This window comes from Oncorhynchus masou, chromosome 17 (genome assembly GCF_036934945.1).
Source record: "Oncorhynchus masou masou isolate Uvic2021 chromosome 17, UVic_Omas_1.1, whole genome shotgun sequence".
NCBI lineage: Eukaryota > Metazoa > Chordata > Actinopteri > Salmoniformes > Salmonidae > Oncorhynchus > Oncorhynchus masou.
In genome coordinates, this window is record NC_088228.1 from 12082070 (window position 1) to 12107266 (window position 25197).

At 44.2% G+C, this 25197-nt stretch overlaps 1 protein-coding gene across 1 annotated transcript in view; it reads left to right on the forward strand.

Annotated features, from left to right (window-relative positions):
• Positions 1-23380, forward strand: part of LOC135558484 (serine/threonine-protein kinase N2-like) — a 40081-nt gene extending 16701 nt beyond the window's left edge. The window contains exons 2-22 of the mRNA XM_064992315.1: positions 1448-1748; positions 4866-5020; positions 6005-6134; positions 6365-6510; positions 6946-7159; positions 7451-7636; positions 8072-8181; positions 8465-8608; positions 8834-8909; positions 9262-9403; positions 9524-9662; positions 9955-10097; positions 10618-10693; positions 12060-12151; positions 13312-13488; positions 13668-13730; positions 13825-13901; positions 15635-15777; positions 20605-20712; positions 20883-20963; positions 21196-23380. Of these exons, the coding sequence (XP_064848387.1) occupies positions 1448-1748; positions 4866-5020; positions 6005-6134; positions 6365-6510; positions 6946-7159; positions 7451-7636; positions 8072-8181; positions 8465-8608; positions 8834-8909; positions 9262-9403; positions 9524-9662; positions 9955-10097; positions 10618-10693; positions 12060-12151; positions 13312-13488; positions 13668-13730; positions 13825-13901; positions 15635-15777; positions 20605-20712; positions 20883-20963; positions 21196-21399 (2907 nt within the window). The 3' untranslated portion in view covers positions 21400-23380. The remainder of the gene's footprint in view (positions 1-1447; positions 1749-4865; positions 5021-6004; positions 6135-6364; positions 6511-6945; positions 7160-7450; positions 7637-8071; positions 8182-8464; positions 8609-8833; positions 8910-9261; positions 9404-9523; positions 9663-9954; positions 10098-10617; positions 10694-12059; positions 12152-13311; positions 13489-13667; positions 13731-13824; positions 13902-15634; positions 15778-20604; positions 20713-20882; positions 20964-21195) is intronic.
• The last annotated feature ends 1817 nt before the right edge of the window (positions 23381-25197 follow it).

A 25197-nucleotide genomic window follows, 5' to 3' on the forward strand; every position in this document is an offset into this window, starting at 1 on the left:
GGTCAGTTATGAAAACTTAGGACACTAAAGAGGCCTTTCTATGGACTTTGAAAAACACCAAAAGAAAGATGCCCAGGGTCCCTGCTCATCTGCGTGAATGTACCTTGTGAGAACTGCAGATGTGGCCAGGGCAATAAATTGCAATGTCTGTACTGTGAGACGCCTAAGACGGCCCTACAGGAAGACCGGACAGACAGCTGACCGTCCTCACAGTGGCAGACCACGTGTAGAACACCTGCACAGGATCGGTACATCTGAACATAACACCCGCGGGACAGGTACAGGATGGCAGCTACACCAGGAACGCACAATCCCTCCATCAGTGCTCAGACTGTCTGCAATAGGCTGAGAGAGGCTGGACTGAGGGCTTGTATGTCTGTTGTAAGGCAGGTCCTCACCAGACATCATTGGCAACAATGTTGCCTATGGACACAAACCCACTGGACAGGACTGGCAAAAAGTGCTCTTCGTTGACGAGTTGCAGTTTTGTCTCATCAGGGGAGATGGTCAGATTCGCATTTATCGTCGAAGGAATGAGCATTACACCGAGGCCTGTACTCTGGAGCGGGATCGATTTGGAGGCGGAGCGTCCGTCATGGTCTGGGGCGGTGCGTCAACATCGGACTGAGCTTGTTGTCATTGCAGGCTATCTCAACACTGTGCGTTAGAGGGAAGACATCCTGCTCCCTCATGTGGTACCCTTCCTGCAGGCTCATCCTGACATGACCCTACAGCATGACAATGCCACCAGCCATACTGCTCGTTCTGTGCTTGATTTCCTGCAAGACAGGAATGTCAGTGTTCTGCCATGGCCAGTGAAGAGCCCGGATCTCAATTCCATTGAGCACGTCTGGGACCTGTTGGATCGGAGTGTGAGGGCTAGGGCCATTCCCTCCAGAAATGTCCGGGAACTTGCAGGTGCCTTGGTGGAAGAGTGGGGTAACATCTCACAGCATGAACTGTCAAATCTGGTGCAGTCCATGAGGAGGAGATGCACTGCAGTACTTATGCAGCTGATGGCCACACCAGATATTGACTGTTACTTTTGATTTGGACCCCCCCCTCCTTTGTTCAGGGACACATTATTCCATTTCTGTTGTCACATTGTCTGTGGAACTTGTTCAGTTTATGTCTGTTGTTGAATCTTGTTATGATCACACAAATATTTAAGTATATTTAATGTTAACTATTAATGTTACATATTTAATGTTTGCTGAAAATAAATGCCGTTGACAGTAAGAGGATGTTTCTTTTTTTGCTGAGTTTAATTGATTTGATTAAAACACATGTCTATATATGGAAAAATACACGTTTTAACATTTCAACCAATCGATTGGTCGAAAGAACAGATTACTCTTGGTCTACCAAGATTTTGTTTTCAGTTGGGGACAGTCTTACATTTCCTTATGAATCTTAACCCCAATCTATTCTCTCTGTTGTCCTCCAGGGCGACGCCAGGGGCCAGCTGGTGTCAGAGCGCCTGGGCCTGGGCCACAACCTGGACCTGTCAGATACCATGGTGCAGCAGAAGCTGGATGAGATCAAGGAGCAAATCCGCCGCGAGATCCGCAAAGAGCTGAAGATCAAGGAGGGTGCGGAGAACCTGCGCAAGGTCACCACGGACAAGAAGAGCCTGGCCTATGTGGACAACATGCTGAAGAAGTCCAACAAGAAGGTGGAGGAGCTCCACCAGGAGCTCCAGGAGCTCAACGCCCACATTGTGGTCAAGGACCCCGATGACCTGCTGGGTATGGCTATTTTTCATGGGGCGTGGGAGTAACTAGGGTTGCCAAACTCTTTAAACTTTCCACAGGTTTTTCAGAAATCCCTCGTTGGAAGATTCACTCGCTGCTTATTCCCTCCAGATTTCAGGAATCCATCAACAGGGATTTTTGAAAAGCCTGGAAACTTCAGGGGATGTAGCCTTTCTTTTGATATGAGGTGTATGTACTGAATGCTTTCTCTCCTCTATCCTGTTTCACATAGGCTAAACGGAATTTAGTACAATACAATACAATACTATGCTCTCTTCAGGTGTGGTATTTCTTGGTATAAGGACACTCAATACATGATACAGCACATAATACACAAATAGGACCCACACACAATGAATGCCCTCTGTTGTGGTGCCTCATCTTCTAGGAGCTGACACGGGCATATTCCTTATGGTTTTACAATAGGGCTCCGTTTAGTTATTTTCGAGGCTGTTGAAACCTGCTACTGCGAATTTGTGAACAAAAATGGGTTTTTAGCACGTTACCTGAACATGGGTAAATGTTTCGGTGGATGTGCAGGGAATAGTTGATCGTATTAATAATGGGTGGAGAGAGAAGGACTGGGTTTGTCTGTCTGCTGCTATGCCATTTCTTACTCCCTAGTTGTAGACATTGGAAATGGGGACTTCCTTTCTGTATGTAAAGGTAGTCATAAAGATATTGAACGGGATCTAAAGCACTTACAAATTTGTAACATATTGCACGAATTAGAGCATTTTTCAGGACAAAACATAGCATGCAAAAAGGATGACGTTGTTCATAATTGTGCATCATTTTCGCGCTACATTCAAAACTTCTGGCTGAAATTATACAAAACCTTTCTTTATAAGGCATCTTTAAGTGGGAACAAATGTATCCCGAGTCATTGGTATCTGACGAGATCTGTGTTTTGTTCAATGATGCGTGGCCAGTGGTATGACGCGGAACTGGGAACTGACCTCAGGCCAAGTTCTAGAGCAATGGGGGGGGGGGGGTTCTGTCCTCCACAACTGATGTCAGATCACCTGCCCCTTTTTTCACACCCAACCTTAACCAGCAATATGACAAAACACTAAAGTCGTAGGTCAGTTGTTAAATGACGATGTGACTTTGTGTCACGTTCTAGCCTGTCGTTGGCTGACCTGGGATCAGACGTTGGGCTGGTTCCCCTGTCAGCGCTCCAGGAGTGACATCACCCTGCTTGATATTCATTTACTTTTTGTTGTTGTAATTTTAGCAGATGCTCTTATCCAGAGGGAGTTACAATAGGGAGTGCATACATGTTGGTTCTTTTTCGTACTGGTCGCCGTGGGAAACATGAACCCACCACCCTGCCGTTGTGAGCACCATGCTCTACCAGCTGAGCCACACGAGACCATGTTCAATGGCCCAGCGTGGGCTGTGTGGAGGAGGGGGTCCTTGACTGGTCCTGACCCCGACCAAACCCCTCTCTTCTGGAGGGAAGCCCTGGGACACAGGCACACACACACACACATGGATAGACACACGCGGATACATACGCACACACACACAGATAATCAAATATCAGTTAGGACTGCAATACAGTCTGCACACACACAACATAGCTGAGTAGCCAACGTTTATATCTGCATCTGCTTACACTCAGTCTGAGCTTGAACACAGATCAAACAGATCAAACATATTGTCGGAGGAATCTTGCGAACACATAATCATTCTCGTTAGTGCTAATTTAGTGGACGACTTTATGACTCTGGTGCTGCCTAGCAACCTGACGTTCTCCTTCATATGCATTGCAAGGTTATTGGCTGATTAAATGACTTATTACTCTGTTAGAATGAATTGGCGACCTCCTGAGGCGTCTCCAGAGACGCCAGTGTTTAACAGGATGTGTTTCTCATGCTAAAGCGGTGTGTGTGTGTGATATTTGAATACTAACTGTGGTTAGCGCTGTTGACTGGGTAGTTAGTTAGTTAGTTACCGCTAGTTAGAGGTAGGGATATGTTGGTAACTCGTGCTTCTCATGGCTGGAGCGGAATATTTATTTCTGTTTTGAATACTAACTGTGGTTAACCATCAAACTGGGTAGTTAGTTAAACTTCACCGCTAGATGAGGTAGGGATATGTTGGTAACTCAGGCAGGTTTTCATGCCCACCTGTGTGTGTGTGTGTGATATTTGAATACTAACTGTGGTTAGCGCTGTTGACTGGGTAGTTAGTTAGTTAGTTAGTTACCGCTAGTTAGAGGTAGGGATATGTTGGTAACTCGTGGTAATGGCTGGAGCGGAATATTTATTTCTGTTCCTGTGTAACTGTAAATTGAAAAGAAAACTAACCATCAAACTGAGTACAGTTTACCTCAAACTGTCACCAAGATGATGGTAAGAGAGATGAACTTGAGCGTGTCTTATTGGACACCTTCAGGTAGTCCCTCCGTGTTTGTCCATTCTTCTGTTTTGTTCCTAATGAACACAACCCCGGCTTTTAGCAACAAGGGCCTTTCAGTCATACCATATATTTGCATGTACAGTAACGTCACATCTTGTCTTGAGCAAGTTTGTGCTTGTTTTTCTCCAGAGACCGCTACAGGGTTCCCCTAACTTCTGTGCTGTTTGGAACAGAAATCCCAACTCTTCAGGGAATTTTTGTAAAGATTCTAAGTGTACAAACAATAATTCCCTGTCATCAGTAGTTTTCATACCAGCAGACAGGGATGGAAATGACTTTTCAGACCGGGCTGGTAGAAAATGTGCCCAACTAGCCCGCGGGATAGTGACATTTAGTATTTTTAAATATTGCATGGAACAGATATTCGACCCGGGCTAGTAAAGATTTCAGTCTGATTCCCCCAGCTGGCCAGTGTCCAAAATCCTTCAATTCCATCCCTGCCAAAAGGCTTTCTGTTTTTACACAAATTGCTTTGTTGTAGATGGTAAACAACAACCTGATGAATATGGCTGCGTTGAACAAGATAAGAAATGCATTATGGCCAACTCTAAGACCTTCCATACAAGCCTTTGAATGTTGTAGCTAATGAACATGCAAACTTTATTGTTGTATTGTAAGCGCTTTAATGGGTTTTAATATCCAAGCTTCATATCTTCCCTTCCGATCTTCTACCTTGGTTTCTAGAGTGCCCTTTGACCCCGGACACCACAGCTAGCGAGGCGAGGATGTGCACCAGCAACAGCCGCTTGGCCGCCCTGAAGAAGCAGAACGACATTGAGCTGAAGGTCAAACAGGGGGCAGAGAACATGATCCAGATGTACTCCAACGGCTCTTCCAAGGTATGCCCTCTGACCTCTTGCCCTTCAGAAACAGTCATTTTCAGTTTGTGACCTCTGGGTCATGTTCATTAGGGCACTTAACTCTACAGAAAACGAAAATGAGCGTGTCCTATTGGTTAATTCCAGGTAGTCCCTCCTTGCAGTCTCTTGTTCACTTGGCCCTTCTTGGAAATAGGTAGGGTTTTCCCAAAGTGTCACAGTATGATGCAACACATATCTGTATTTTGAAAATCATACGGCACTAATACAGTAGGGATATTAACGCTAAAGTGTGGAACGATAGCAACCGCCGTACTAACTACTAACCACAGCATTTTATGCAAGATGTGGCGTATTAGCTTCGTACTATTTGCGAAGGTGCCCTTTGCTAAAATCAGCCATAGCTGACTCTGTGAGCACGGTATAATATCGAGGTGTGGAATGCTGGCAACCCCCGGTCAGCGCTCCCCTGCTGGAACGCCTGGAGAAAGTGGCACCATCCTGTGGGAAATGGCATGGCCTGATGATGTCAGCCAGGAAATGCCTGTCAGACTGGAAGCCTTTCCTGCCCTCTACGCCGGCACGGCATAGCATAGTGCGCTCTTCCACCAAAGGAATTCTGGGTGGAGCCGACTAGTTTACTCCACGGGCCAGTGTGTGCGTCAACTCGAGGGTCACCGATAACACAACAACACAATGACATTCTACTTTCGCCTGCGGTGAATAACTTTTTCCATGCGTTCATTGAAAACTTTTGCTCCACTTAAGGTCATGATTTGACGAGACCGTGTTCCGATTGGGTAACCCACGCACGCACACACACATTCTGTCTGAAGTATGGTGTGGAATTTGTGTCAGGTGTTTTGGGTTATTTTACTTATGAAGAAATGCTGTTTAGATCAGATGTTGATCAATATCACACAGTTCAGTGAGTTACTTTCTGTTATAGACGCCTCAGTGTACCTGTTGGTGATGGTGTGAGTGTTGTATTTATTTTCTGCCCAGGACCGGAAATTGCTAGCGACTGCTCAACAGATGCTCCAGGACAGCAAGACAAAGATTGAGTTCATCAGGATGCAGATCCTCAAAGGCAGCCAGGCCAGCGAGTTGAGCTTCGATAACAACGACGTCATGGGTGAGACACACACACCTGCCTGTCACTCATTCTGGCCGTGGCTTCCTGTCCTGTGTTATCGCCTTTGACACATATGGATACACAAGCACACACACACACACAGAGATTACCTTCCATACTAAATATTTACTCACCGTGTGATCCAAATGAGTGATTCTGCGCCTCCTCTTGCTCAAACTGATCCCCTCAAACGCCCTGATAGTCTCTCTAACAAGGTCCTCTTCCTCCAGCCAAGCCCATCATCAGCCCGCTGGACCTGCGGGTAGAGGAGCTGTGTCACCATGCCAGGATAGAGTCAGCCGTGGCCGAGGGCGCCAAGAACGTAATGAAGCTCCTGGGCTCTGGCAAAGTCACGGAGAGGAGGGCACACTCAGAGGTACAGACCACAGCCATAGTTGAGTAGAAGTGCTGATTTAGGATCGGGTCCCATAATTATATAGACTATGATCTAAAAGGCTAAACTGATCCTAGGTCAGCACTCCTACCATGGCCCCAAAAACAACTACACAAAAAAATGTTTTCGAAAGCTATTCCTAAACCCTAAAGTCAACTCACTGCTCAACAAACTTATGCCGAAAATGGGAGCAAACACTTTCAAAATGTCTGGGCATGCCTGTTGGACAAACTCTATACAAAATACCCATTCTGTTTGTGAACTTGTTTTTCCTGGACCACATTCTGTAGAACCCGTATGAGAGCAAACACATTTTGAAATGAAAAACAAACAAAATTGTACATTCTGAGTTTTCCCCCATTTAGTGCCAACTGAAGATGCCCCTGTTTTGACCCTTGACCTTGCTGTTCTCCCCAGGCCCAGGCCCGATTCAACGAGTCCAGTCAAAAGCTGGACCTGCTCAAGTACTCCCTGGAGCAGAGGCTGAGTGAGCTGCCCAAGAACCACCCTCGCAGCACCAACATCGTGGAGGAGCTGTCCCTCATGTCCTCGCCCGCCCTCAGCCCGCGCTCCAGCATCATCTCCACCCAGAACCAATACAGCACCGTGGCCAAGCCCGCCGCACTCACAGGTAAAAGGGGCTTATATCCCACAGCAGTGGTCATCATTTGCATGCGGTTAACCTCAGAGCTGAATCTTAACTTGAGATATGCGCCTGTTAATCTTGTCAAGGGAAGATTTGTGCGAAAACTTGGTTTTCAAAGATCTGAAGTTCTAGCCTTTTATGTACTGGCATTTTGGGATTTCGGTCTTTAAAGGATGCAGTTACCACTATATCATGACAATAGTGCTGTAGCACTGAGCTTAGCCTGGGCTCATAAAATCTATCACTTTATGATAAAAAATATCTGGTCTCCCACAGGCACGTTAGATGTCAGGCTCATGGGCTGCCAGGACCTGCTGGAGAACGTTCCGGGTCGTTCCAAAGTCGGTTCTGTGCTGCTGCCTGGCTGGAGCCCCAGCGAGACTCGCTCCTCCTTCATGAGCCGGGGGAATCGCAACCGAGGTGCCAGCGCACGGAACCTCTCCAAGAGTGAAGACCTCTCAAGTGAGTCTCCAAACACCAACAGTCTCTCCTACTAGCCCTCCATCGATAACTTAATCCATTGATAGCTTGTTTGTCACCATCAGAAATCCTGGAATTTACGATGTACAATATTTATACATAGTTGTCTGAAATGGCACCCTATTCCCTATATAGGGCCCATTTCAGACACCGCCATATACACACTTTACGAAAGCACATTGGAGAAACCTGAAACCTGTCGAGTGACTGATTACGTCTGCCATCACCCCTCCGCTTGAGAGCATGAGTTGTGGCAGAACTATAAATATACAGAAACCACAGCACTCTATATGAGGTGTATCCTAAAGGAAGATCACCGTGTTCATTTAAATGTAATGTCATTTGAAAAACACATGTATGAACTATAATATGTACATTTTTGGCAGGAAATGGTATTAAATCTTTGTTACTCTCCAGATGAAATCAGTGCTGTGCTGAAGCTGGACAATACAGTGGTGGGACAGACCAACTGGAGACCTGTCAGTAACCAGTCCTGGGATCAGAAGTTTACACTGGAGCTGGACAGGGTACGACACACACACAGTTAACTTATAAGCATATTGCAAACCTCATTATCTGACAGCCAGTTTAATTTGGGTATTTTCTACAACAGTATTTGTTATGAGGAGAAGACTAGTGGATTCTTCAGTTCACTAGACGCTAGTTAAATAATCTCCTCCTTGTATTTCACATTGCTGAAGAAAGGTTTCAAATAAAATCACATTGCACCACGTTAATGTTACCCTATGAATACTTGACTTTGCTTGTGTGTTTGTGCTCTTGACCTTGTGTGCATTGTTTAACCTGCAGTCTCGTGAGCTGGAGATCTCGGTGTACTGGAGAGACTGGCGCTCGCTGTGTGCTGTCAAGTTCCTGCGACTGGAGGACTTCCTGGACAACCAGCGTCACGGCATGTGTCTCTACCTGGAGCCTCAGGGAACCCTGTTTGCAGAGGTATCCCACATTGACACTACACCAGGGTTGTGTTCATTAACTGAAGGGGACTACCTGGAACTGTCCAATAAGAAACGCTCATTTTAGTTTTCGGGTGCTAGCGTTTTTAAATGTTTTCAGTGTTTGCCCTGATGAACACCACCCAGTTATCAATACCTTCCTATGATGAAGCCTGTTTGCTTGGGTGTCCTGTATGTCTCCTCTAAACTATGGATTTTTGTTCAGGTCACATTTTTCACCCCTGTCATTGAGCGGCGACCCAAGCTGCAGAGACAAAAAAAGATCTTCTCAAAGCAGCAAGGTAACTCGTCATTTTCTGAGAAGCAGAATACAAGTTACTTCATACTCAACAAGAGGTCCACAGAAAACCGTTTAAAAAAAAATATATATATTAATTACATCTAAATTTGTCTGAGAAATCACATAGTTGCTTTGGTTTTCAGGACACTATTTATTGTCCTCTTTTGGACGGCTTAATTCAGTCTCTTACACTAAATATCGGTAATCAAATAATGGTGAGGTGGTGATTTCCACAGTCACCCCTGGTCATAGGTTCTGTAGGGGTGTTGTGAGGACTAGTGTTCTCTGCCCGGCTTTGTGACCGCTGTTAAGGAGGTTAGTGTGTCACTGACCTGTCCTGTGACCCTCCTCAGGGAAGACGTTCCTGCGTGCTCCTCAGATGAACATAAACATTGCCACCTGGGGCCGCCTGGTCAGAAGGGCCTTACCCACAGTCAGCCCACAGGTGGCTGAGACCGGGACCAGCAGTCTGCCAGGATCTCCAACACCCACCAGGTGTGTGTGTGTGTACACACACACACACACACATTGTCACAAATGCCAGAGACCTTCATAACATCTTCACACATACAGTCTGTAGACTCTCTCATTAAGATGTGGCACCTTTCCTTCCAGTCCCATCAGTGAACCATTGGTGACCAAGCTGGACTTTGACAAAGAGCCCACCCCGGGACCCAAGCACTACCCTGTACCTGCTGGCATCAGAGAACCACTGGCACAGGACAACAAACTGCCCGACAAGGAGGAAGTACAGGTACGGATATGGGGTTACCATGGAGATGCCTGATAGAGGAAGTAGTGCACCTGTAGTCACATATGATAATGGTTATGATAGTGGGAATGGTCATCCCAGCTCAAGCAAATTAAAACATTAAAAAACTGTCAATGGAAACCTGGGTCTTTCTCAATGAAAACGTTTTGAAACTGGGCTGTACTACCTGAATCCGAACAAACTTTTTCTGTTGCAAAACATTTTGTTACAGTGTGCCACACTGAATACAACCACGCTGCCCCATCCTCCTAAAAAGTGTGTTATGCTGTTGCAGGACGCCCTGGCATCGTTTGATTTCCTGAACAAGAGGAACAGCATAGCTGTGAAGTCGTCAGACCTAGACAGACTAGACAAGGTAGCAGAGCAGGAGATCCAGCCTCCAGGCCTGGAGCTCACAGCCATACAGAAGGAGATAAGGTAGAGCTCACTGACGACTACATTGCAGTTGAACTGCGCAGAATCACTGATTTACAAATCCTAAATAATGACTCATTATGTGATCAAGAGCAGCAATTCTTTGACTCTCAAATAGGGTGAATATCTGTGACTCAAATGTTTTTTAACTGAGGACATTTTTGTAAGAAACTGATGCATTCATGACATACTTTTAATAGGTGTTTTGTTTTTGTTTGATTGGTTATAATTAATTTATTGGGGGCAGTGTATTGTTCCCAACTTCCATGAGGAAGTGCATGTTTTACCTCTTAATTGATTGGTTATTTATTTTCTTATTGAAAGCAATAAAAAAAAGGTTTTACATTTTAGTCATTTAGCAGATGCTCTTATCCAGAGCAACTTACAGTAGTTGTCCTCTGTGGGAATCAAACCCACAACCCAGGTGTTGCAAGCACCATGCTCTACCAACTGAGCCACACAGGACACCATTTGTTTGTCTGTATTTTTCCATTGAATATATGATATCTACCTCCATTTCCAGGGAAGAAGAACAATTTCGGTTTAGTCTCAGAGACTTTAAATGTGTTGCAGTCCTTGGTCGTGGTCATTTCGGAAAGGTACGTGGCACACACCCAACCCATTTCTCGATCCCAGGGCACTCCAACCCTGTTCCAGGAGAGCTACCCTTCTGTAGGTTTTCACACCAACCCTGTTCCAGGAGAGCTACTCTTCTGTAGGTTTTCACACCAACCCCAGTTGTAACTTCTGACTCATCTTATCAACCAGCTTATTAGAATCAGGTGTGCAAGATTAGGGTTGGAGTGAACCTACAGGAGGGTAGCTTGCCAGGAACAGGGTTGGATTGAAAACTTACAGGAGGGTAGCTCTCCTGGAACAGGGTTGGAACAGGGTTGGAACAGGGTTGGGTGAACCTATAGGAAGCTCTCCTGGAACAGGGTTGGAAAACCTACAGGAGGGTAGCTCTCCAGGAACAGGGTTGGAGTGAACCTATAGGATGGTAGCTCTCCTGGAACAGGGTTGGAGTGAACCTACAGGAGCGTAGCTCTCCAGGAACAGGGTTGGAGTGAACCTACAGGAGGGTAGCTCTCCAGGAACAGGGTTGGAGTGAACCTACAGGAGCGTAGCTCTCCAGGAACAGGGTTGGAGTGAACCTACAGGAGCGTAGCTCTCCAGGAACAGGGTTGGAGTGGAACCTCCAGGAACAGGGTTGGAGTGAACAGGAGCGTAGCTCTCCAGGAACAGGGTTGGAGTGAACCTAGTGAACAGGAACAGGGTTGAGTGAACCTACAGGAGCGTAGCTCTCCAGGAACAGGGTTGGAGTGAACCTACAGGAGCGTAGCTCTCCAGGAACAGGGTTGGAGTGAACCTACAGGAGGGTAGCTCTCCAGGAACAGGGTTGGAGTGAACCTACAGGAGCGTAGCTCTCCAGGAACAGGGTTGGAGTGAACCTACAGGAGCGTAGCTCTCCAGGAACAGGGTTGGAGAGCCCTGCTCTTCCCTTTTTCTCAGCCCTTCTGGAGCGGCTGGCAGCTCCAGTCCTTTGGGCGCCAGGGTGGTCTCTCACTTTTTCCCCATCTCTAGCAAACACAGCTGATTTTAAACTAATTGCGTTCTAAACTGAAGATCATGATTATTTTTGATTATTGGAGTCAATCAAAACCCAGAAGACTGAAGTTACTTGTCCCTGTTCTAGAGGTCCTAGGACCCTCCCTAGGTGCATGTTTAGTTTTCCCCTAGTACTACACAGCTGATTTTAAAATAACCAACTCATCATCGATCTTTGATTTAGTTTTATCAGTTGTGTAGTGCGAGGTCAAAAACCAAAACGTGCACTCGGATGTGTGCATGTGCACAGGCCTAGGACTGAGTTTAGGAAACCCTGCTCTAGAGAGAGGTGCTCTTACTGAAAATCTCAACCCAGCCTTCCTAAAATGCCTCCTCCTCTCTTCCCTCCTCTCACAGGTATTGTTAGCCGAGTATAAAAGCACAGGAGAGATGTTCGCCATCAAAGCCCTGAAGAAAGGAGACATTGTGGCTCGTGACGAGGTGGACAGGTAAGGGGCTCAACCAAGGGGCTCAACCTGTGCACTTCAACCAAGGGGCTCAACCTGTGCACTTCAACCAAGATACTGATGTATTTTGCATTGTTTGTTTGATGAGCTGAACAGTTTACCTTTGTTTAGCCGTGTAATTCAATTCAGAGTTGACTACGAGCAAAAAGAAAGTCCATTGATATGGGCGCAATATGTAGCTTTGTACGCAAACTGACCAAATTCACAAAGAAAGGTGAGCTATAGAACTGTCATTCTCAAGCCTGGTAAGTGGTAGGTCTGTTTTATGTCCTTTCAGTGTCATATTTTCTGCGTCTTTTTACTTTCGGTTTTGTACACCAGATATTTTTGGTTATTGAAGACATTTCACGGGGGTTTAGATGGTACAAGGATTCTCTAAAACAGGTCTCTCCGGCCCTGTACCCAGGGTGCTACCCTCCTGTAGGTTTTCAATTCAGCCCTGTACCCAGAGAGCTACCCTCCTGTAGGTTTTCAATCCAACCTAGTTAAAACTAACCTGATGTGGTTTATCAACCAGCTAACTATTATAAATCAGCTGACCTAGATTAGGGTTGGAGTGAAAACCTACTGGATGGTAGCTCTCCAGGAACAGGGTTGGAGTGTGAACCTACAGGATGGTAGCTCTCCAGAAACAGGGTTGGAGTGAGAACCTATAGGATGGTAGCTCTCCAGAAACAGGGTTGGAGTGAGAACCTATAGGATGGTAGCTCTCCAGGAACAGGGTTGGAGTGAGAACCTATAGGATGGTGGCTCTCCAGGAAACAGGGTTGGAGTGAGAACCTATAGGATGGTAGCTCTCCAGGAACAGGGTTGGAGTGAGAACCTATAGGATGGTAGCTCTCCAGGAACCGGGTTGGTAAATGCTTTACGCTATACATTGGTTGTTTTGTCAAATAAACTGAAATGAAGTGAATATTTAAAGAACAATGTTTTTCAACCAGACACTGGCAGAACGTTTTCTACATATTAATCCTTTAACAGTTGTTGCTGGGAAAGATATCAGCTCAGCTCAGTTTGGTCTGATTTCCTTTCATTTCAGGAATTGATTTACACATGGAGTTTAAGTAGCATTAAATAGATTTTCTTGCCCAGGCATCAGTGGCCTACATCTTTGTCTCTCGGTCTCTCTCCCTCCCCCCCAGTCTGATGTGTGAGAAGCGTATATTTGAGGCGGTGAACAGCGTGCGCCACCCGTTCCTGGTCAACCTCTTTGCCTGCTTCCAAACGCAGGAGCACGTGTGCTTCGTCATGGAGTACGCTGCCGGGGGAGACCTGATGATGCACATCCACGCTGACGTCTTCTCCGAGCCCAGGGCCATGTGAGTGACACCATTTTTTATTTTCTGGTGCAATTTGCTTTGAAATAGTATCTTAAGTGCTCACCTCCCAATCCACTGTCTTGTTTTAAGTGATACGCTAAATCATGAAGTGAAAAAAGTCTCTGAATTTTCTCTGATTTCTTGCTGCAATCCACTCTTTTTTTCTCTCTCTCTTGTAGATTTTATGCAGCTTGTGTCGTATTGGGATTACAGTTTTTACACGAACATAAGATTGTGTACAGGTAAGAATAATTCCATTCACTGGGTGAATATATACTCTTATAATGTATATTAATACGGATTCTCATGATTTATTTATTTTTGTTTTACTTTCAGAGATCTGAAGCTTGACAATCTGCTCTTGGACACTGAGGGCTATGTAAAAATAGCTGACTTTGGCCTTTGCAAAGAGGGTAAATAGGACAAAAACCACGAAACCTCAACTTAATACCATCTCTCACTGTTTCAACACCATTGAATGTAAAATAAATGTATAATAACCTTACCCTGACTCTATATAAGGTCTACAGTGCATTTGGAAAGTATTCAGACCCCTTGACTTTATCCACATTTTGTTATGTTACAGGCATATTTTTAAATGGATTAAATAAACATCCTCATCAATAGAAGCACAATGCCCCATAATGACAAAGCAAAAGCAGGTTTTTAGAAAATTTAACAAATAAAAATTAAAAACATTTTATTTGCATAAGTATTACAGACCCTTTGCTATGAGACTCGAAATTGAGTTCAGGTGCATTCTGTTTCCATTGGTCATCCTGAGCTCTTTCTACAATTTTATTTGGAGTCTGAGGGTAAATTCAATTGATTGGACATGATTTGGGAAGGCACACATCAGTCTATATAAGGTCCCACAGTTGGCAGTGCATGTCAGAGCATAAACCAAGCCATGAGGTCAAAGGAATTGTCCCTAGAGCTCTGAGACAGAATTGTGTCGCACCGATCTGGGAAAGGTTACCAAAACATTTCTGCAGCAAGAACACAGTGGCCTCTATCATTCTTAAATCGGAGAGGTTTGGAACCACCAACCACCTCTTCCTAGAGCTGGCCTCCCGGCCAAACTGAGCAATCGGAGGAGAAGGGCCTTGGTCAGGGAGGTGACCAAGAACCCGATGTTCATCTCACAGAGCTCCAGAGTTCCTCTGTGGAGATGGGAGAACCTTCCAGAAGGACAACCATCTCTGCAGCACTCCACCAATCAGGCCTGTATGGCAGAGTGGCCACTCCTCAGTAAACGGCACATGACAGCCCTCTTGGATTTTGCCAAAAGGCACCTAAAGGACTCTGATGAAACCAAGGTTAAACTCTTTGGCCTGAATGCCAAGTGTCGCGTCTTGAGGAAACCTGGCACCATCCCTACGGTGAATCATGGTGGTGGCAGCATCATGCTGTGGGTATGTTTTTCAGTGGCAGGGAGACGAGTCAGGAAAGATGATTGGAGCAAAGTACAGAGAGATACTTGATGAAAACCTGCTCCAGAGCACTCAGGACCTCTGACTAAGGCTCACCTTCCAACAGCACAACGACCCTAAGCACACAGCCAAGACAACACAGTAGTAGCTTTGGGACATGTTTTTGAATGTCCTTGAGTGGCCCAGCCAGAGCTTGAGCATGGACTTACACCTGATCTAACATCTCTGGAGAGACCTGAAAATAGCTGTGCAGCAATGCTCCCCATCCAACCTGACAGTTTGAGAGGATCTGCAGAGAAGAATTGGAGAAGTACAGGTGTGCCAACATGAATCATCATACCCAAGAAGACTCGAGGCTGTAATCGCTGCCAAAGATGCTTCAACAAAGTACCGATTTAAAGGGTCTGAATACTTATAGAAATGTGATATTTCTGGGTTTTTTGTTACCATTTTTTTTTTACTTTGTTGCTTTGTCATTATGGGGTACTATGTGTAGGTTGAGGGGGAAAAACTATTTAATCCATTTAAGAAAAGGGCTGTAACAACAAAATGTGGAAAAAGTCAAGGGGTCTAAATACCTTCTGAATGCACAATATGCTGATCTGAAACTTATGTGGGTGTCAGATTTCCATGTCTGGGTAAAGTAAAGTAAAGTCTCAGTAAAGGACAGTAAAGTCTCCATACATGTATCATGGTTATGTGTATTCTGGCAGGAATGGGGTTCAGGGACCGCACCAGCACGTTTTGTGGTACTCCTGAGTTCCTGGCCCCAGAGGTTCTGACGGAGACATCATACACGCGTGCTGTGGACTGGTGGGGTCTGGGGGTCCTCGTCTTTGAGATGCTGGTTGGAGAGGTTAGTGGTTCTCACCTGTCATATGGACGCATACCTACTCAATACTACGGCTCTTAAAGCTGGCCAATATTTGGTCAACTCTAAAATATATATATATACAGTACCAGTCAAAAGTTTTAGAACACCAACTCAATCCAGAGTTTTTCTTTATTTTTACTATTTTCTAAATTGTAGAATAATAGTGAAGACATCAAAACTATGAAATAACACATGGAATATTTTAGATTCTTCAAAGTAGCCACCCTTTGCCTTGATGACAGCTTTGCACACTCTTGGTATTTTCTCAACCAATTTCATGAGGTAGTCACCTGGAATGCATTTCAATTAACAGGTGTGCTTTGTCAAAGTTTATTTGTGGAATTTCTTTCCTTCTTAATGCGTTTGAGCCAGTCAGTTGTGTTGTGACAAGGTAGGGGTGGTATACCGATTTTATAGCCCTATTTGGTAAAATACCAAGTCCATGTTATGGCAAGAACAGCTCAAACAAACAAAGTGAAAAGATGGTCAGTCCATCATTACTTTAAGACATGAAGGTCAGTCAATCGCAAAAACCATCAGGCGCTATGATGAATCTGGCTCTCATAAGGACCGCCACAGGAAAAGAAGACTCAGTTACCTCTGCTGCAGATGATGCATTCATTAGAGTTAACTGCACATCAGATTGCAGCCCTAATAAATGCTTCACAGAGTTCAAGGAACAGATACATCTCAACATCAAGTGTTCAGAGGAGACTGTGTTAATTTTGTTTATTCTATTTTTTTATTTAACCTATATTTAACTAGGCAAGTCAGTTAAGAACAAATTCTTATTTACAATGACTGCCTAACCCGGACGCAGGACGGTGCCCTATGGGACTCCTGATCACGGTCGGTTGTGATACAGCCCTGGATCGAACTAGGGTCTGTAGTGACGCCTCTTGCACTGAGATGCAGTGCCTTAGACCGCTGCACCAATCGGGAACCCCATCAGGCCTTCATGGTTGAATTACTGCAAAGAAATCACTACTAAAGGACACTAATAATAAGAAGAGACTTGCTTGGGCCAATTGAGGGGGACTATCATTTGTTTTTCAACAGGACAATGACCAAACACACCTCCAGGCTGTGTAAGGGCTATTTGACCAAGAAGGAGAGTAATGGAGTGCTGCATCAGATGACCTGGCCTCCACAATCACCCTGGACCGCAGAGTGAAGGAAAAGCAACCAACAAGTGCTCAGCATATGTGGGAACTTCTTCAAGACTGTTGGAAAAGCATTCCTCATTAAGCTGATTGAGAGAATGCCAAGAGTGTGCAAAGCTGTCATCAAGACAAAGGGTGGCTAATTTGAAGAATCTAAAAGCGTTTTTGGTTACTACATGATTCCATATGTGTTATTTCATAGTTTATTATTCCCCAATGTAGAAAATGAAGAAGCCCTTGAAATGAGTAGGTGTCCAAACTTTTGACTGGTAATGTGTATTATATTGTTTTTACATTTTTAGAATTTAATTAACAAGATGATAATGGCAAAACAAACTATCACAAAATCACAATTGTCATGACTATTCTTACATTAAATACAGTTGAATTTGGAAGTTTACATACACCTTAGCCAAATACATTTAAACTCACTTTTTCACAATTCCTGACATTGAAACCTAGAAAAAATTCCCTGTCTTAGGTCAGTTAGGATCGCCACTTTATTTTAAGAATGTGAAATGTCAGAATAATAGTAGAGAGAATGATTTATTTCAGCTTTTATTTCTTTCATCATATTCCCAGTGGGTCAGAAGTTTACGTACAATCAATTAGTATTTGGTAGCGTTGCCTTTAAATTATTTAGCTTGGGTCAAACGTTTCAGGTAGCCTTCCACAAGCTTCCCACAATAAGTTGGGTGAATTTTGGCCCATTCCTCCTGACACAGCTGGTGTAACTGAGTCAGGTTTGTAGGCCTCCTTGCTCGCACAGACTATTTCAGTTCTGCCCACAAATGTTCTATAGGATTGAGGTCAGGTCTGTGTGATGGCCACTTCAATATCTTGACTTTGATATCCTTAAGCCATTTTGCCACCACTTTGGAAGTATGCTTGGGGTCATTGTCCATTTTGAAGACCCATTTGCGACCAAGCTTTAACTTCCTGACTGAAGTCTTGAGATGTTGCTTCAATATATCCACATAAATTTACTTCCTCATGATGCCATCTATTTTGTGAAGTACACCAGTTCCTCCTACAGCAAAGCACCCCCACAACATGTTGCTGCCACCCCCGTGCTTCATGGTTGGGATGGTGTTCTTCGGCTTGCAAGCATCCCCTTTTTCCTCCAAACATAACGATGATCATTATGGCCAAACAGTTCTATTTTTGTTTCATCAGACCAGAGGACATTTCTCCAAAAAGTACAATCTTTGTCACCATGTGCAATTGCAAACTGTAGTCTGGCTTTTTTATGGTGGTTTTGGAGCAGTGGCTTCTTCCTTGCTAAGCGGCCTTTCAGGTTAAGTTGATATAGGACTCGTTTTACTGTGGCTATAGATACTTTTGTACCTGTTTCTTCCATCTTCACAAGGTCCTTTGCTGTTGTTCTGGGATTGATTTGCTCTTTTCGCATCAAAGTACATTAATCTCTTGGAGACAGAATGCGTCTCCTTCCTGAGTGGTATGATGGCTGCGTGGTCCTGTGGTGTTTATACTTGCATACTATTGTTTATACAGATGAATGTGGCACCTTCAGGCATTTGGAAATTACTCCCAAGGATGAACCAGACTTGCGGAGGTCTACAATTGTTTTTCTCTTGGCTGATTTCTTTTGATTTTTCCCATGATGTCAAGCAAGGGGACACTGAGTTTGAAGGTAGGCCTTGAAATACATGGGCTCAAATGATGTCAATTAGCCGATCAGAAGCTTCTAAAGCATTAACATAATTTTCTGGAATTTTCCAAGCTGTTTAAAGGCACAGTAAACTTGGTGTATGTAAACCTCTGACCCACTGGAATTGTGATACAGTGAAATAATCTGTCTGTAAACAATTGTTTAAAAAATTACTTGTGTCATGCATAAAGTAGATGTCCTAACCGACTTGCCAAAACTATAGTTTGTTAACAAGGAATTTGTGGAGTTTTGGGGAAAACGAGTTTTAATGACTCCAACCTAAGTGTATGTAAACTTCTGACTACAACTGTACATACAGTGGGGCAAAAAAGTATTTAGTCAGCCACCAATTGTGCAAGTTCTCCCACTTAAAAAGATGAGAAGCCTGTAATTTTCATCATAGGTACACTTCAACTATGACAGACAAAATGAAAAAAAAAATCCAGAAAATCACATTGTAGAATTTATTAGCAAATTATGTTGGAAAATAAGTATTTGGTCAATAACAAAAGTTTATCTCAATACTCTTTGTTGGCAATGACAGAGGTCAAACGTTTTCTGTAAGTCTTCACAAGTTTTTCACACACTGTTGCTGGTATTTTGGCCCATTCCTCCATGCAGATCTCCTCTAGAGCAGTGATGTTTTGGGGCTGTTGCTGGGCAACATGGACTTTCAACTCCCTCCAAAGATTTTCTATGGGGTTGAGATCTGGAGACTGGCTAGGCCACTCCAGGACCTTGAAATGCTTCTTACGAAGCCACACCTTCGTTGCCCGGGCGGTGTGCTTTCTTGGAATCATTGTCATGCTGAAAGACCCAGCCACGTTTCATCTTCAATGCCCTTGCTGATGGAAGGAGGTTTTCACTCAAAATCTCATGATACATGGCCCCATTCTTTCCTTTACACAGATCAGTCATCCTGGTCCCTTTGCAGAAAAACAGCCCCAAAGCATGATGTTTCCACCCCCATGCTTCACAGTAGCTATGGTGTTCTTTGGATGCAACTCAGCATTCTTTGTCCTCCAAACACGACGAGTCGAGTTTTTACCAAAAAGTTATATTTTGGTTTCATCTGACCATATGACATTCTCCCAATCTTCTCCTGGATCATCCAAATGCTCTCTAGCAAACTTCAGACGGGCCTGGACATGTACTGGCTTAAGCAGGGGGACACGTCTGGCACTGCAGGATTTGAGTCCCTGGCGGCGTAGTGTGTTACTGATGGTAGGCTTTGTTACTTTGGTCCCAGCTCTCTGCAGGTCATTCACTAGGTCCCCCCGTGTGGTTCTGGGATTTTTGCTCACCGTTCTTGTGATCATTTTGACCCCACGGGGTGAGATCTTGCGTGGAGCCCCAGATTGAGGGAGAATATCAGTGGTCTTGTATGTCTTCCATTTCCTAATAATTGCTCCCACAGTTGATTTCTTCAAACCAGGCTGCTTACCTATTGCAGATTGTCTTCCCAGCCTGGTGCAGGTCTACAATATTGTTTCTGGTGTCCTTTGACAGCTCTTTGATCTTGGCCATAGTGGAGTTTGGAGTGTGACTGTTTGAGGTTGTGGACAGGTGTCTTTTATACTGATAACAAGTTCAAACAGGTTCCATTAATACAGGTAACGAGTGGAGGACAGAGGAGCCTCTTAAAGAAGTTACAGGTCTGTGAGAGCCAGAAATCTTGCTTGTTTGTAGGTGACCAAATACTTATTTTCCACCATAATTTGCAAATAAATACATAGTGTGATTTTCTGGATTTTTTCTCTCATTTTTTTTGTCTGTCATAGTTGAAGTGTACCTATGATGAAAATTACAGGCCTCTCATCTTTTTAAGTGGGAGAACTTGCACAATTGGTGGCTGACTAAATACTTTTTTGCCCCATTGTAGCTGACCTGGTCAGAACTTGTCCATATAAAAGAAAATAGCATTTTCAATCATTGACTGTATGTGCAAAAATCTGTGTGTTTCCCCCGTCCCAGTCTCCATTCCCTGGGGACGATGAGGAGGAGGTGTTTGACAGCATCGTCAACGATGAAGTCCGCTACCCAAGGTTCCTCTCAACAGAGGCCATCTCCATCATGAGAAGGGTGGGTTCTGGTGAAGTTCTACTACTAACTTCAAATGGTGCAGTCACCTCAGATTGACCTTTACACAACACCTCAAATGACTGCTATCAGCTGTCAAAAGTGTGAACTGAGAAGAAACAAAAGACAATGGCGTTATTGAAACACAGCTTTAATGGTCTTTTTGTTTGTAGCTTTTGAGGAGGAGTCCAGAAAGACGTCTTGGGGCAGGAGAACGAGACGCAGAAGAAGTAAAGAAACATCTGTTCTTCAGAGTAAGTTGAATGTGGTTTTTATATCAATTGTATAGATCTGATCTATTTTGATATTGTACACCAAAACAGCCTTGATTACAAGTAATGTGGACTGTCTACTTGGACTTACGTGGACTGTCTTGGTTGTCATTAGCTTTTTTTCTCAAAAGGTAGACTATTCAATACATGTCTGTCCTGATAGTTGACCTAAGTTCCCTCTTTCATCAATTTTCTCCTTCCTTTCTCCCCCCAGAATATGGATTGGAACGGACTACTGTCCAAGAAGGTGAAGCCTCCGTTTGTGCCGACCATCCAGAACTCCAACGACGTCAGCAACTTCGACAACGAATTTACCTCAGAAGCACCCATCCTGACCCCGCCCAGAGAACCCAGGGCGCTCAGCAAGAATGAGCAGGACATGTTCTCAGACTTTGACTACATCGCAGACTGGTGTTAGCCCCCTTCTCCCTCCTCCTAACACGTTGAACAAACACACACAGTGAACCAAACACAGCGCTGACTGATTGTAGCTCACATTTGAAAAAGGCTCTTTTTTTTCAAACAAATGTTGAGGGAGGAGAAACATCGCTCTTCCAGCCTTCGGGCGCACTCTGTGCCATTGAAAGACCCCCCTCGACTCCACAACCCAGCACCCATGTTTATTTTTTAACAAAATGAAGAACTTTTTTTTTTATTAAGAAGAGATTATATTTTGCTTTTCTTCTGAGAATTTTGAGAGAAGAGGGAGGAGGAGGCCTCCAGCGCATGTTGTCTATTGTCTGATCACTGAGGTTTTCATATGAACTATGTCAAAGGAAACACCGGCAACATCATGTTATTCATAGTCAGTCTTTTATTTTTTATCATGTACAGAATATTATTCATCTGTATTAACGAGTCATTTCTCAAGCCATAACTAAATGACTTCTCTCTGTAAGGTCTGCCATATTGTATTATAAGTGTTTTAAGCATTTATCACTGAACTCTCACGTGAGGTTAAAGACGACACAACTTGACTACTACTGCCTTTTGACTTGAAAGCCAAAGTAAGGGCTCCCTTTTAACTGATCCTTGTCATCTCCCCCACCCACACTTATTTGTCACATGCTTCGTAAACAACCGGTGTGGACTAACAGTGAAATGCTTAGTTACGGGCCTAGTTACGGGCCCTTTGCAACAATGCAGGGAGAACCCTCCCACCGTTTTTAAAGAATGCCTTCCTGTTTCTGCTAGCAAAGCTAAGAGCTGGCTCACTCTCAAAGAATAGAGTGCAGGAATGTTTTATTTTAAACCAGATGATCATTAGACAAAGTAGTGCACCCAGTGTTAGTCCTCAAGGTACTGCAACTATCCCTCATTTACTAGCATACAGGGCCATGTTTCACTATGTCATGCTATAAGGATGTTGGAGGGAAAATAATTAAGCAGTAGAGCAAAGTTCTAGAGACAAAGGCGACTGCCGCTTTAAACGTTGTCATTTGTAAGGTGCACACAATATGGAGACTGGTCCGACATGGCTCCCTCTGGCCGGTTCCTAGCACCATTAAGCATATGAATCAAGTGTCTCAGAGGAGAAGTGCTGATTTAGGGTCAGTTATGCCTTTTAGATCACAATGAAAATGATTACATGAACAGGGGAACCTGATCCTGGATCAGCACTCGTACTCAGCGCTATACAGCCCCAGATTTAGCTATTGGGGGATAACAATGCATTCAGCTAGCAATGTTGTGCTCTTGTGGATAGAATCAATTATTCTAGCATTTCTAACAGAGTGGGTCAGTTCCATTATAATTCAATTTGATGCAGAAAATGTATAAAATCTGAACTTCCATTCGCTACCTGAATTAACTGATTTGAAATGGAATTGATTCCAACCTCGATACCTCAATTCTTTTAACTGAAGATACCAGAGCCTGCAATGATTAGAGTTGGTCAAATGGTGGATCTGAAGTGACTGATACAGCTGATTACCAAAACTCATCCATTCAGTCCTGACAGTGGGACTATGGAAACAGTAATGGATGTATGATCAAACTAATGTGTAGGGTGAAGTTGCCTCCAGGTTAGGAGGATTGGGGAAGCTGGCCCTAGACCTTGGATCTACCCAGGAGCTTAAACTTAGTGCCAGTTTGTGCAAACTATGTAAATGAATCACTACAGGGGAGGGCATATGTATATACACACAATTAAGCTGATAGCATTATCAATATGTATTTTTTATGATTATGTTTAGTGTAATTATGAAAATAGATTGTACAAAGTTATTTGTCCCAGTGTTTGAATGGCCGCTCGTCTGTTTTGCAACACGCTCAAGCTTTTTTGAATGGTACACCACATTGAAGTTACAAGACTGTTGGCCCTGGTGTAAAGAAGCATTTTGCTGTTGGGGTTTGTCGCCTATCATGAATGCACAAATTAAATGTTTTTAATAGTTGTGCTACCTTTGCATATTGTATTCTATTGGCGTGAGCACATCACTTTCCAGCCCATGTTATGTCTTGGTCTCTTTGCTTTGAGAATCTCTTCCACGGTGTGAAGAGCAACATGTCCAATAGACCTGTCCATGAACATACTACAGCAGTCCACTGTTCATCCATGACCCAGAGTGCATCTTACAGAAGTCAGCAAGGAGTGACCTGGCTTTGAGGTAAGTGGATAACTAAAACATTTCCTCACGTCGAAGGATCAAAACCCCGAAGTATAGTAGAGACTAATGTACCTTTTAATGAAGGTGAAGCATTGAGCACAAGTTCCCCTTGTTAAGCTACAGCATAACTTAGCAAATAAACTAAGCAACAACAAAAAACATCCCTTTTTCAGGACCCTGTCTTTCAAAGAATTTGTAAAAATCCAAATAACTTCAGATCTTCATTGTAAAGGGTTTAAACACTGTTTTCCCATGCTTGTTCAATGTACCTGTGGAACGGTCGTTAAGACGCGTACAGACGGTAGACAATTAAGGTCACCGGGTCCCCTCATCTGCGTGAACGTGCCTTAGGCATGCTGCAAGGACTGTAGATGGGGCCAGGGCAATAAATTGCAACGCAGGTAGCTGTGGCGCTCCTAAAACAGCGCAACAGGGAGACGGACAGCTGATCGTCCTCGCAGTGGCAGACCACGTGTAACAACACCTGCACAGGATTGGTACATCTGAACATCAAACCTGCGGGACAGGTACAGGATGGCAACAACTGTCCGAGTTACACCAGGAACGCTCCATCAGTGCTCAGACTGTCCGCAAGAGGCTGGACTGAGTGCTTGTAAGGCCTGTTGCCAGGCAGGTCCTCACCAGACATCACCGGCAACAACGTCGCATACGGGCGAAAACCCACCGTCGCTGGACCAGACCGGACTGGCAAAATGCTCTTCACTGACGAGTCGCGGTTTTGGTCGGATTAGCGTTTATCGTCGAAGGACTGAGCGTTACACCGAGGCCTGTAGTCTGGAGCGGGATCGAGAATCCATCATGGTCTGGGGCGGTGCGTCAACATCCGACTGAGCTTGTTGTTATTGCAGCCAATCTCAACGCTGTGCGTTCCAGGGAAGACATCCTCCTCCCTCATGTGGTGCTCATCCTGACATGACCCTCCAGCATGACAATGCCACCAGCCATACTGCTCGTTCTGTGCGTGATTTCCTGCAAGTCAGGAATGTCAGTGTTCTGCCATGGCCAGCGAAGAGCCCGGATCTCAATCCAACTGAGCATTTGGATAGGAGTGTGGGGGCTAGGGCCATTCCCCCAGAAATGTCTGGGAACTTGCAGGTGCCTTGGTCGAAGAGTGGGGTAACATCTCACAGCAAGAACTGGCAAATCTGGTGCAGTCCAGGAGATGTACTGCAGTACTTAGTATCTGGTGTGGCCACCAGCTGCATTGTTATTTTTGATTTTGACCCCCCTTTGTTCAGGGACACATTCCATTTCTGTTAGTCACATGTCTGTGGAACTTGTTCAGTTATTGAATATTATATTCATACAAATATTTACACATTAAGTTTGCTGAAAATAAAGTTGACAGTGAAAATAATTATTTTTTGCTGAGTTTACTTCTTGTATAGACTTGACCCTTAAAAATGGCATATTTTCAAAACAAAAGCAATTGTTGAACTTATGCTTCTACTGTTACACTAGGCCCACAACTGTACACCCGGCAGGAGGGATGAGACTAGCTATAACTCTCCGTAAAGGGCAAAGACTTACTGATCAATGTAATACAAAAAAAAAATGAACACTTCAAATGATAATAAAAAAGCAGT